The following is a 12,768-nucleotide window of genomic DNA, read 5'->3' on the forward strand; positions in this document are numbered from 1 at the left end:
TAAACAATACCTCAAGGAAGTACTGCTGAACAGTTTTCCAATGAACGGAATGAATATTTATCCTACGGATTCAAAGGCTAGAACCTTTTGTAGAGTGTAATAAACAGTACAGCATCACTATGCAAGGTTGACCTTTTCTCGTTATGTGAATATTTGTATAATTATGTGGATGCCCGTGGTTTATTAAAGAACTCGACTGATTTCTTTTTGTAGTATGAGAATGAAGTTAAAATCGGCTTTTGGACAAAGAAAGCACTAACAAGACCAGACTTTTCAAACGCCAGCGGAGAGGTATGTTTTTCTGATTCTATACTTTATTTATTGACAACATCACTTTCATCATAGTTATGACTGTAGAAAGACTGTTAACAGTTAAGCTACACTACAGGGTAACAATATATCAGAGGAAATTGAGTCGAGGGTAGAAGTGGCAGAGGGTTAAGAGCGTAGAGGGATAAGAGTCTGATTATAGGTTAATTGCGATGTATGTTAAGAAGTAAAGTTCGCAAATTTACCTTCATCAAGACGACTGACACTTACATGTGCTATACTCAGAATTAAAGAGGACAAGTACAGTCGGTCGTGGTCACTCAAAAGTTACCGTGTTTCAAAACAACGGCCCACAACGTCACTTCATATCACACATTATGTACACAATAACAATTTTCAAAATCGATCCAACAGTTGCCATTGCCAAAGGAAAGTTTCCAGGCTCCTGAAGGCTGGGCATTCGAGGGAGACTGGTACATCGCACCAGAAATGAGGTAAGAGACAGCCGTGGAATACAAAGCTCAGTCTCGGGAGAAAATTCAGTGGTGTACAATAAAAAGAGTCGAGGTATTTTTGTCTCGGGACTGTCTAACAGTTTCGCATTTTTTGTTACTGGGGCATCCTGTGGAGCCCATGTTCTTCGCAGGCCTCAAAAGTGCAATCGAGCTCTAATGCGCATGCGCTAAGTGTGGGGCAAGACTGAGGCGGTTACTGTATTTGTCGATGGATCGCGAACGTGACGAAGTTTAAGTTGTCGTTCTGTTATATGGAAAATATTAAACGGTATTTGTGTGGAGACCTATTCGCAATATTACTCCTTTGTCGTCAAAAATTCATCTTTATCCTAGATGCAAAAATGGTTGCAAACCCCGACATGTTAAGTTATGTGTTGGGCTTCATTTATCCTTTGCGTGACATTTTCGGTTGAACTACATCTCGTTTATCGCAAATATAAAGTGATGCGTTAGACTCCCGGGAAGACTTGTGTCGTTCGCCTGTCATCAAAGACTGCACTAACGTGCATGCTCAAATACGCCTAATGCAATGACGCCCAAGCCGTACGCTCGCACAGCGTCTTTTTGTTCTTAAAACAAGCGTGTGAGCTCGCGAAGCTTCGCTTCCCAGACCAACATTCTTATGTCCATTTTTCTGTTGTTGTCTTTCAAGGTGAGCGGTGAATTATCGTACTCAGATGCAGTGCTTGAGCTTATATCGAAATGTAAATTATTCGATCACCTGATTTTACATGTAAACTTATTCTCTCCTTTGAGAATACTCATAATTCAACGAGAGCGAGGCTCGGTATCGAATTTGGCGAGGTTTTAGTTCTGTGGTGTCACATAAAGGTCAGAAAAGTTTACCTTTATTTGCGTTTCTCGTTTTCTACAAACCGCGAAAATACACGTCTTTCCGCTTAAAACGAGTTATTTTTTTTCCGGACAAATAAGGCCGTAACACAATATCACATACGGGGAACTTGAAAGTATATGTCATCTTTCCCTGATGGATTACCTCCAAATTAAACATACACACTATTCTGTTTTTCACTGGAGTAGTAATTAAATTTGATCATTCTGTTGGTTTATCCTGCCTCCTCTATTGTGTCTTTGCATTTTAACGAACGCGAAGCGCGAGGCATTGGGGGAAGGTGAATCTTCTTTGCGTGTTAATTTGCACAATGAAAGCGACATCTTGATACGAGGCAGTTGTTTTACAGTTTCCCCTTTGTTCGATTATAGACTCCTTTTGAAATATTAAAATATCGAGCTCCAGAGGACACAAACAACAGACTGAAATGAATAAACATGATTTATCGCATTTGTGTCCTCTTGGCCTCATTGTCAAGCTGAATTTCTGAATTTTAATATTTTGCAAGGAGCCGTTGTGACATCTTCACTTTAGTACTCAGCATGTAGTTCAGGTAGATGATCAATATGAGCAATTTCATTGCATTGTAAAACGTTCATCCCAAACCTCTCTTTGTAACTCTATAATTTTCCACCATATATCTTTTATTTATTTTGTCATTTAATCGCCTGGCGCGTGTCTCTAAGAGTTCGGTGATCGTTTAATTTTTGAACAAACAGCGAAAGCAAGACGGAATAATACCTGATAAGGAGTGGAGTGGCTCTAAACGGTTTCACTTATAAACACTGATTACGCGAAAAACCAGTTACAAATCCTTTCATTTAAGCCATGACAAAGAGTACGGCACCACTTAGAGTTTCTTATATACAGCTATTTCAGTTAACGTTGTCGGTTCAAAGCATAAAGCTAAAAGACAAGACCGAAAGTTTACGTGGGAATTTTATGAATAAATTAATCAAAATCAGTCATGCCTGGAGAAAACAATAGGTTGTAATTAGCAGTACAATGACCTGCACGTGCAGGAATGATTTGGATGAAATTATTCATAAAAAATAATCCCACAAAACATTGCGGTCTTGTCTTTTAGCTTGATTTTAATCCGACAACGTTAATTGAAATAGCTGTATACCTGCTTATAAAAGAGGTGCTTTTAGGAAAATGCTTTATTTTGCTATCATGGTATTCGGCAAATCCTATCAAGTATACTAATAAATTCTTAACTGAAAGCTGTCGTACTTGTCATTCGAGAATTATTCTATTAACAAACAGATAACTTGACAAGTTTTGGAAGGAAATGATGGAAATCTGCCTCAAATTTACAGAAATGCAAACAAACGAAAATGAAATATGCAAACTCGGAATTTCGTTGTGTCTATAGCCGTTCCGAGACAGCTTATGTCGGGAACCTGCAACAAATTAGGTGATGAAAAATGCGTCAACATTTTCGACTTTTTTCTGCCAAAATTTATACTTATAAAGAAATCGATAAAAGAAGAGCCTTGCTGTAAAGGACTACTTTTTTCTTTCTTCGGACTCAAGATTTAGCAGCACAGGCAGGTAAACTGACTACTTACCAGCTTCCGTTTGAATTGTAATTTTAGTTTCAAGTTTATTTAAAACTCTGAAACAAATTTACTATTAAATTTTTAAAGTGACCAATGAATACATTTATAAAAGAAACAGTTGTCTAAGAGAGAAAATTTAGACTGAAAAGTAAATGGATCGAAGCTGACAAAAACTTACTAATCATTCTTCGAAGCTGATATAACGTCACGACAAGACAGAGTTAGGATGCGTTCGAAATAGAAACTGATACATGGAATGGACGGTTTTCGTGTTTTTGTAATTTGGGACCTATTCTGTTTTCGGAATGAATAGAGTAGTGTTCCGTTTTAATAGCAGAATGAGCGCAATGCAGTTTACTTCTGCAGAATAAGAAGAATTGCGTTCTTTTATTAACTAATCTTCTGTGTATTCTGTTATTCCTAAAGCGTCTTATTCCAGATATGGAACTTTTTAAAGCAAGCGAGCTACCAAAATTTTGCATTATGAATTGATAAATTATTTATGGAAGCATCAACCTCGAACTTAAGATCTCATCAGCTGTCGAACGGAGAGACTTCTCGTCTGACTCTCATTGTGACTTACGTCAATACATTGCACACTTTCGCGTTGTGTTTGCATGCCTTATCTGTGATTTTTGTCCGGCACCTCCACTCCAACACTTCGTATGTACAATGAACTAAACTTTGTGTCCTCCAACTGCAATGTGTGTCATTGCCAACACTTCATCACTTTTAGTTTCTTCGTAACGCTGACGACCCCATTCCGTTTCGGCGTTTGAAGTACGGGCCTCCATTCCGCTTTCAGTCTTATCCTGTTCATTCTGACTGTGAGACGGAGGCGTATGGGCAACTCTCATTCTACCAAACCGCCTTGACACACATTGCATGATGGCTGTTGTTCCAAGGGCCTTTCGAAAAGGACGCATTCGCCAGGCGTAAAAGAACTGATTGGAAGCCGAATTAGTCAGAAGGAACAGATACTGTAGATCTCTAAACCAGTGGATTAGATCGCAACTGCACGTGTGGCATAGATTGATGAAATAGATCATCATCAATGAAGGGACAGACATGCTAGAAACGAGATAATTACAAAAGGAATGACATTGTTATCCCATCTCTTCCTGTCTCGCGCGTTTCCGTTGCTCACTGCTGCTTCGGATGTGCTCAGTATTCTTGGTCTGCCGTCGGAGATTGTGATAGATGCGATAATAAACGAAAACGAGAACGAAAATGCAGACGGCAACTGCTGTGTTGGCAAAAATGAAGGCCATCATGTAAAACCCAACAGCAAAGTAGATTGGCGGGAAACCAAGACAAACGATCCACAAAAGAGCAGATGTAGCCATCACCTTTGACATTTTGCACTGCTGGATGCGATTTAAAGCCGCTGCCTTATATCTGTTTACCGTCAAAGCCACTATGCTTAGAATCGAGGCTGTCGAGGACATGAAATAAGACAAGGCAACCACGTATCTCACACGATGGGTCCAGTAATATTTAAGAGCCTCTGATACATGATAGGCAACAAAAATTGGCTCTGTGACTGCTCCTACGATCAAATCTGCTATAGCGAGGTTAAGCACCAAGTAGCTGAATGAACTCTTTAGGTTACGTGTCGGGTTCCAAATTACAGCCCAGCAAATCAGTAAATTACCGGGAACTGTTATGATGCTTAAAATCACGGCAACGGTTGCCGTAGTGACGGACGTTGCAAATGGAGCCCAGTTATGAGCGCAAAGGTTGGACTGAAACGACATCAGGACGTAGTGATTGTTTCTGAAATATAAAATGGAGCAATTGGTGTTGTTGAACCAGATTGCGCGATAAAAAAAAAGGACCAGGAAAGAGTAATACCTGTTGGCAGACAAGGACTCTCACTTTTATAATTTTTAACCTGGAGTGTTTAATTTTACTGTTTTGAAAGATCCTTAATTTGTTATCATAGGCTCACATCACTATCAGTTGCCCTTCCCAACGTAACCTGTGCTAACAAATAAAATAGCCTGTTCCAGGCTCTCACGCTCTTTCCGATTTTAGCCTTTCGTGGCCGCTACTATCTGAGAGCCTGGAACTAGGCTCCTATGCGGCCGTCTTTTGTGTCGGACGCAATGCTTTGTGGGAAGGAGCATTGCGTGATCGACGACACAAGGAACGGCTTCGTGGGAGACTAGCCTGGAACAGAATACAAATAAAGAGTTTGTTTGTTTGATTGATTGATTGATTGATTGAGTGATTAGAACAGTCAACAAATTATCGCCTGCGCAGAGATATATTAAATTTTACCAAGATTGACGTAGCGCAATTTGAAACAAACCCAGTTTACACATTGCAGGTGCTGTTTCCAGTAAATTAAATGTAAAGTTTCCAGTTCAGAGAGATAAGCAATATAAAAGAAAAGAATCGGAAAATTACATATTGTAAGATTGAATAATTATAACAGTAAAATTTCGTGGGTTCAGATTATTAGAGAGATTCAGAATTACGTCCACGGCAAACGGCAGAAATGTGACCATGTTTATCCTACATTTGCCGCTCGCTGTTTTCAGTTTCTCAGTAAATTTGAGTAGCTCTGCGTTAGCATCAAAGGACAGAATTGTTTTGCATTATTCTCATCTGGGTAACTTCGTCATTTTTTCAAGAAAACATAAAAGCAAATCTGACGTTTGCCATTTGCGTAAACGCGATTATCAACGAAAGCAGGTTAGTGTTGATCAATACCCTTGTTTAATGGAACCCGACTGTTCGAGAAAGCGTTGACAATGCAAGAGTACAGCAGGATGAATAAACGAGCTGAGTGATATTTCAAACTAATAAAAATGTTTATGTCTTATGGTCTTATCAGTAGCCTAATTTAATAAAAGAAAGTTGAAAAAAGAAATGATGTTTCAATGAAGTGAATTTAACAGGAACTACCTGCTAAACTTTTTGCAAAAGGTTGCAAATTTCTTGTATAGTATTAAACGATCGAGAAATGTTAACGTTTTGCAGTCCCTTTCTTTGGCAAGAACTTAGAAAAGAACCCCTTGATCTAAAAAATGTAATTAAACAAGGCGTGAAACTGTCTTACCTCGTAGAAAGTTCGTTGAAGTGGCTCGATAGGCCCTCTTTAACTTCTGCGTTTTCACGCAAAGCGACAGATTACGGATGTGTTTTAATTAAACCATGGTCCAACGGTAAGGCCATAATTCGACAATTGTAGTGCACTTAATTAATTTTGTCAACAATTCCAAAGAAAATTTTCTAAATGCTAAATTTACCGTCAGTCACCACTAGGGTTGGCAAACGGTAAATTCCAGACTGCGAAACGGCGATAATTGCAATTTTCACTTAGCCAAAGGTTTTATTAGCCTTCTGAAAGGAATCGATACCATTGAAATTTGAGTAAAATCTTGCGCGACGCACAGTCAGTTTTGAGTCCATCTACCTTTCCTGCTTCCACAGTCAAACCGAGTAGCATAAGTGAAACTGAAGGGTAACCATTCAAATGTAAGCTTAACTGTCAGGAGTAGTTTACTGTGGTATAACAAGTGTTTCAACATTTAATTTGCAAGAAAGAAGTCAATTTGCTTTGTTATTAATAAAGGACAATATGTTATATATGTTTTTCACTTTTTTGACAGCGAAACCCTGCAATCATCATACATTTTACGCGTGAAATTATCTAAGATGTCGCGATTTCTAGAGACTTTTCCTATTTAGTTATGATATGCAACTGTATAATATTGTCAGGACGTGGTGAAAATGGCGAACTTTGTGTAACATGCAAGGTCTAAGATAATGACTATTGTAGTCCTGCATGGGGAAAGCAGGTTTGACAAGCTTTACGTGAACCTGACCATGACATACACCCTTCTTAACATCTTAACAATATTAATTTTTGCCGCTGTAAAAGGACCTGTCATTTTTCGTCTCCAGGTTTTGCTATAAAACATTTATACAAAGGCAAACTGTAATTACGGAATCATGGCTCGAACATTTTATTCAGCGGATGATTATTAGTGCCTTCGATCGATATTGTGTTTCAGACTGAATGATTCTCCTTAACAAATTTGGCTCGCACTTGTCTGACTAACTGGACTTGCTTACAAGTCGAGCTCGGAGAGCACGAAGCGCGATCGTACACCTTGCTTAGAAGCGCGAAGCGCGATCGTCAGAAGCGAGCAAGCCACTTTGAGAAAGTCTATCGAGTGACTAGTTAATAAGAAGCAAAACCTTTTCGCTATATCTCTTAGCTTCTCCCTTCGGGTTTGTAATAAGAAATACGCATGGACACATTTAATTCATGGTGTGCTTTTAACACCCGTATCCTGTAACATAATAATTGTTCATATGTCTTAAAAGCACACAAGTATAATAGGAAAGAAGATACAGGTTTGTTATTCGTTTAACAAGAGTCTGGTTTGAAAATTGAGAAAATTCCATCAGTACATTGTTTGTCAGTTGATACCATCCGGTGGTTGATTGATAAACGAAGGTGGAAACGGCCAGGAAGTTCCCCTCTGTACTGAAACCTCTTGCTTAAGACCCTTCCCCTTCATTATCAGCAACGGCACTCCTTATCTCGCATGCTGCATCAGATTGCGGAATACTGAATCTCAGGGTGAACATACCGCATCACAGATGTCTTTGTGGAAAGCCCATCGCCTCGTGCTATTTCTAACCGGACCTGTTGTACCCTTGGATGCTGTAAGCCGCCGTTAGGGTATACCCTTGCGTTGTCTTTCCAACCAATCTTGGAACTTTCCGGTTGCTTTTTGCACCCCACCTCTTTCTCGCAAAACGATAGCACCAAGCTGTCTGTCTGGCTTACGGTTCTAATCAAAGCTTTCTCTTTTTTACAATGACCAATCCGTTCTCTTCCTCCATTTCCATTTGGATTCGAACCCGTTTCTTGGTCTTTCTCTTCACCCAATTGTGAAGATGCTTGGTGAACTCTCTTTCTACTAAATCGTCTTGATATCCACTGAATGACAGATATTGTCTGAAAAGCTCTTCGAAAGGATCGCATTCGCCAAGCGTAAAGAAACTGGTTAGAAGCCGAATTTCCCAGTAGAAACAGATATTGTAGATCTCTAAACCAATGGATTAGCACACAACTGCAAGTAGCACAGAAAGTGATGACATAGATCATTATTAAAGAGGGGATAGCACACGCTAAGAACGAGAGGATTATCAACAGAAATGAGACCGTGATATTTTCTTCCTGTTTTACGTTCCTGTATCGGTCACTGCTGCTTCGAATGTGTTCAGTGTTTTTGCGGTGCTGTCGTAGATTGCGATATATGCGGTAATAAGCGAATACAAGTACGCCAGTACTCACAATAACTGCTGTGTTGACAAAAGCAAATGACAGAATATGAAAATCAACAGCGAGGTCGACTAGAGGAACAACAAGAGAAAACAACCACACAAGAGCAGATGAGACTATTACAGAGGAAGTTTTACTTTGTCGGGTGCGGTTTTGGGTCACCAATTGATGCCTGTTTACTGCCAGAGCTACCATGCTCAGAACAGAGGCTGTCGCGGACATGAAATACGACATGTAAACCACCCATCTGGCACCTTGGACATTTTTGTGTTCTAGCGCCTCCGTTAGGTGAAAACCAACAAAGACTGGCTCTGTAACTGCTCCAACAGCCAAATCCGCAATAGCAAGGTTAAGCACCAAGTAGTTGAACGGACTCCTCAGGTTTCGTGTTGGGTTCCAAATTACAGCCCAGCAAATCAGCAAATTGCCAGGCACTGTTACAATGATTAAAATAGCTGCTACAACCGTCGTGGTGACGGACGTTGCCAATGGCGCCCAGCCGTTTTCGCAGTGGTGCGATTGAAATGTCATATTGTCGTCTGAAAAAGAGTGAACAATTACTGGTTTCCGACAACATTACGCGAATTGTTTGCACAATTGACCACTGGCTGTACATTTAGACATTAAAAAGTAGCAAGATAGGTACATTTTTCTTATGCACTAATTATAACATAGAGGGAAAAAGTATTGAATGCTGATTGTTCGAGACAGAGGGCATTTTTTCTTAATTTTCCTTTCACCGAGGCAGAATTACTCACTCCTGATTGGTCGAGTGGCGAAAATACTCGCTCCTGACTGGCTGAGCACGCCATTTCTACATTTATAATTGGTTTCTTCATTTTGTGTCAAACAACGATTTCTTTCAGGTTCATCAGTTGGAGTTTATCGAAGTTTGACTTTTTAAGCCGGGTTGTTTGTGCCAAAAACACATGAAAATCAAGTGCTACAGCTATAAAGGAAATTCCAAAAGGTGAATTTTCGTGTCTTCCAAGAAACAGCAAAAGATTATTTGTGTTAAAAGCTAAAAGCTAGGATCGGATTCGTTTGGTTCAAAAACTGAAATCATTCATGGCGAGTGCTTTCACCTCGCTTCTTCCATCGAACGATAACAGCGCAGCGCAGGTGAATCAATTAATTGATGCCTTTTGTTTAATTGATGTGTGTTACTTTACTCATGAATAAACTTGTGTTTTCAGTTAACTGACATGTATATAACAATCAACTGTTTTGTACGCTAAAAAAAGTAAGTCGTTTGTTTGTTTTGCATGCAGGTGTGTTTTGCTCCGGAGCTGACAGTGCCTCGATGGTTTTAAGAAAATTTTGCCCTGTATGTTATTTTATTTTCAAAGTTTTCGCAAATTGGCCTGGTCGCTGCACGGCTTGGGTAATTCGGGAAAACTTTGAAAATGCGCTTGAGAAAATTAACCCTCAATTGTACTCGGCCTCATGTGATTACCTATTCTAATCATGAAGGCAATAAACGAAGCACTTCCTATTTTACACACCACATAACGTACATTTCATCTGAAGTTTTGAACGTTACTCATGAAAAACGTCGTACTGCTACAGACAGTGTGCCTTCTTTAAATCAATAATCATTTTGCAATTTGAAAAAAGGTGTTTTAACAGAAATAATTCCAACAACTGTTTACTTAGCCCGCGGCAAACTGCAGTTTGCATGCGTTGCGCAAACATGTGCTGTTATTTAAATGTAGGTTGGGATTATACGTACATTTACCTTTCTATATTTTTCTGCTTTCATGTTGCTCCCTACTTCTTAGGTCTTCTTATAACGTAAATTACGTCTGACGATGAGCTCAATTCTTTATCCTTCGTCGGCTAGGCAATTACGAAAAGAAAAATTTGAAAATTATCTCCGCAAAATTCAAGCTATTATTTTGATCATTGCCAAGTGCACCCTCGTCTTCCTTCGGTAGCCATTCTTTATGGTGTGCATTCATAAATCCAAATCCTTATTATCTTTCTACACTAGTTTAACGAAGACATTGATTCAACCCGCCCCTCTATTCCCTTATTTTTGGATGCCAACAAGACTGCCAATAACAACGAAGTGCGGGCAAGTAAACCTCTTAGATCTCACAAACGCTTAACTTAAGGATGAAACTCAATTCGAACCCTGAACAACGGAAAAATAACTTGTGAAATTGACATACCTGATGAGGAGTTTTGTGGAAATAGCTTTATGCAATCTCACTTAGCATTGCTGTTGGGCACACCAGTCACTCCGAGTTCCTTTACAGCTGTCTTTCTGATGTGAAATGTTCTTAGAAACGAAGCAATTTCTCAATCTCGTGCTTTTATAAGTGCTCATGTTTAGCTGTCGTCTTAAACTGAAACGTATTCTTCTGAACAGGTAAGTTCTTCAAACACTGTGAACACTTTCGGTCGTTGTCTTTGAAATGTATTTGAATAGCAAACAAAAAACGTGCCAATTTGGAAAGAAGGATCAGTGATGGAAACCGCCAACAGCAGACATGTCGACAAAATAAACAGACAAAATATGCACACTCACTACTGTTCCTTCCTGAGAATTGGTTTTCTTTTTATAACTGAACATGCAGGTGGCAAGGAAACTATAGGCGCATAGTCTTCCGCTAAGATTATAAAATCCTTGAAAAATGGACATCTCTTAGTGTTACAGGAAAGAACAGGACAAACCCAATGGATCAGATTTCGATTGAATTTCCGTTTGTTAGTCGCCCTGGAAATTGATTTAGCTGTGAAGAAACAGTTGGGTTTTCGTTGGCAATATGCACCTCAAGATTTCGTAACACTGGAACACCAATTTGTCTTGTTTTTAGAGGTTGTATATGTCGTTTAAAGTGCCAAATAAGACCAGCTGCGATTTCGAAAAGCTAACAGGAACTCGTAACCTAGAGCAATAAGATTCCATTTCCTAAAACTTTCTGCTAGTTAAATTGAAGCTACCATAATTAAGGGCATCCGAAAAGATCAATCTGAAATGGATGAGGGCCGGTTGATTTCTAAAGAAACTGTGGTGCTGCGTCGGTGGGGAGTAGAAACGGAATGTTTGGTTTATCAACAGAGTTGATAACTAAAGGTAAATTGGCCACTGTAAACCGGAAAATCGAACTCGCGCTGACGTTTCGAGTGTTAGCCCTGTAGGGCAGGCTGAAAACATCAAAGACAAGATTGTATATACATTTGCTTAAATGCTCTCGCTGGCTGCCCCTGAAAGAACTACTAACTAAAAGGTTTTGAGCGGTGATTGTTTTCATTCACAAAATCAAACGTTTTAATAAAACCTCCCCGCTGAACACAAGAAATTCTACTATGGCAGTAGCGTTAAGTTTTGAATAGACATCGCATGATCCGGCTAGAAATGACTGGAGTGCGAATAAGTAAATTCATCTATTGTTACCAAACAAATATATAAAGTAGCAACGATTTTGACATTTTGTAGTCGAGTAATTTCTTTGAAAGAAATGCTCTGTGTATTAACTAGGTATGATAAAGATGTCAAATAAGTCAGTATGATTAGATGTTTCCAAGCTGCGAGACATTAAATGGCAAAATTAATTAAGGTATCACTCACTGAACAAAAAGACCAATTTGCATAGACGTAGATTTTTTAAACACCTTTTCCAATATTAAACATTTCAAAAAAACGACTCAACGTTTGAGTTCACAAGACATGTTTCGGACACTTAAGTATCCATCGTCAGTTCAAGGAAGTCTAAAAATTTGCGACTACGAAAATTAGGGTACTTTTCAAAATCATTTTTAAAGCTTTCGTTTGTAAAAGAAAGTCCAGATAAATATTTTATAAAGTTTTTTTCATCTTTGTTATTTTAATTGGCCGTTGACGCGTCCTGTTATTGTACAGCACAACACCTTGTTACTTGATGTCATTAATTTTACGAGTGTCACCGTAAAAGTGCCTGCCATTTTGTAGAGGTTTTTCATAAAGAAAACTCTTCGTTGCGATTATATTTCATCCCCGGGTTGACTGAAAATGTCGTCTATTTTTTTTTCGCCAAAAACAAGGCGAGAGAAAGCTAACAATGTAACATACTGAGTTTCACAACATGTTGTCTTGGATAAATTTTTTTATTTCTTGAACACGTTTAGTTTTCAGCCTTTTCCACGAAATGAACCATAAACTACAATTAATAAACTTTAAAAAAATATATGTCTCTTAGGGCGCGCGTTTATGCTGAAATAACGAACGCTACTGCAGTGCGCGCGCAACCGGGTTCTGAAGGGAGTGGCTGA

At 39.0% G+C, this 12,768-nt stretch overlaps 2 protein-coding genes and 1 pseudogene across 3 annotated transcripts in view; 1 reads left to right on the plus strand and 2 right to left on the minus strand.

Annotated features, from left to right (window-relative positions):
* LOC146465970 (myoferlin-like) overlaps positions 1-12,768 on the plus strand; it is a 75,319-nt gene that overhangs the window by 38,363 nt on the left and 24,188 nt on the right. For both annotated transcript variants that reach the window (XM_085128131.1, XM_085128130.1), the window contains exons 30-31: positions 214-291; positions 685-764. In XM_085128131.1, the coding sequence (XP_084984257.1) occupies positions 214-291; positions 685-764 (158 nt within the window). The remainder of the gene's footprint in view (positions 1-213; positions 292-684; positions 765-12,768) is intronic.
* On the minus strand, positions 3,228-4,961 carry LOC146465971 (uncharacterized; annotated as a pseudogene).
* Positions 7,500-9,314, minus strand: LOC146465972 (adenosine receptor A1-like). The gene has a single exon (XM_085128133.1). The coding sequence runs from the start codon at positions 9,040-9,042 to the stop codon at positions 7,777-7,779; it is 1,266 nt and encodes a 421-aa protein (XP_084984259.1). The 5' UTR covers positions 9,043-9,314; the 3' UTR covers positions 7,500-7,776.

The sequence above is a fragment of the Pavona decussata genome, unplaced genomic scaffold, assembly GCF_977016875.1.
Source record: "Pavona decussata unplaced genomic scaffold, jaPavDecu1.1 SCAFFOLD_155, whole genome shotgun sequence".
Classification (NCBI taxonomy): domain Eukaryota; kingdom Metazoa; phylum Cnidaria; class Anthozoa; order Scleractinia; family Agariciidae; genus Pavona; species Pavona decussata.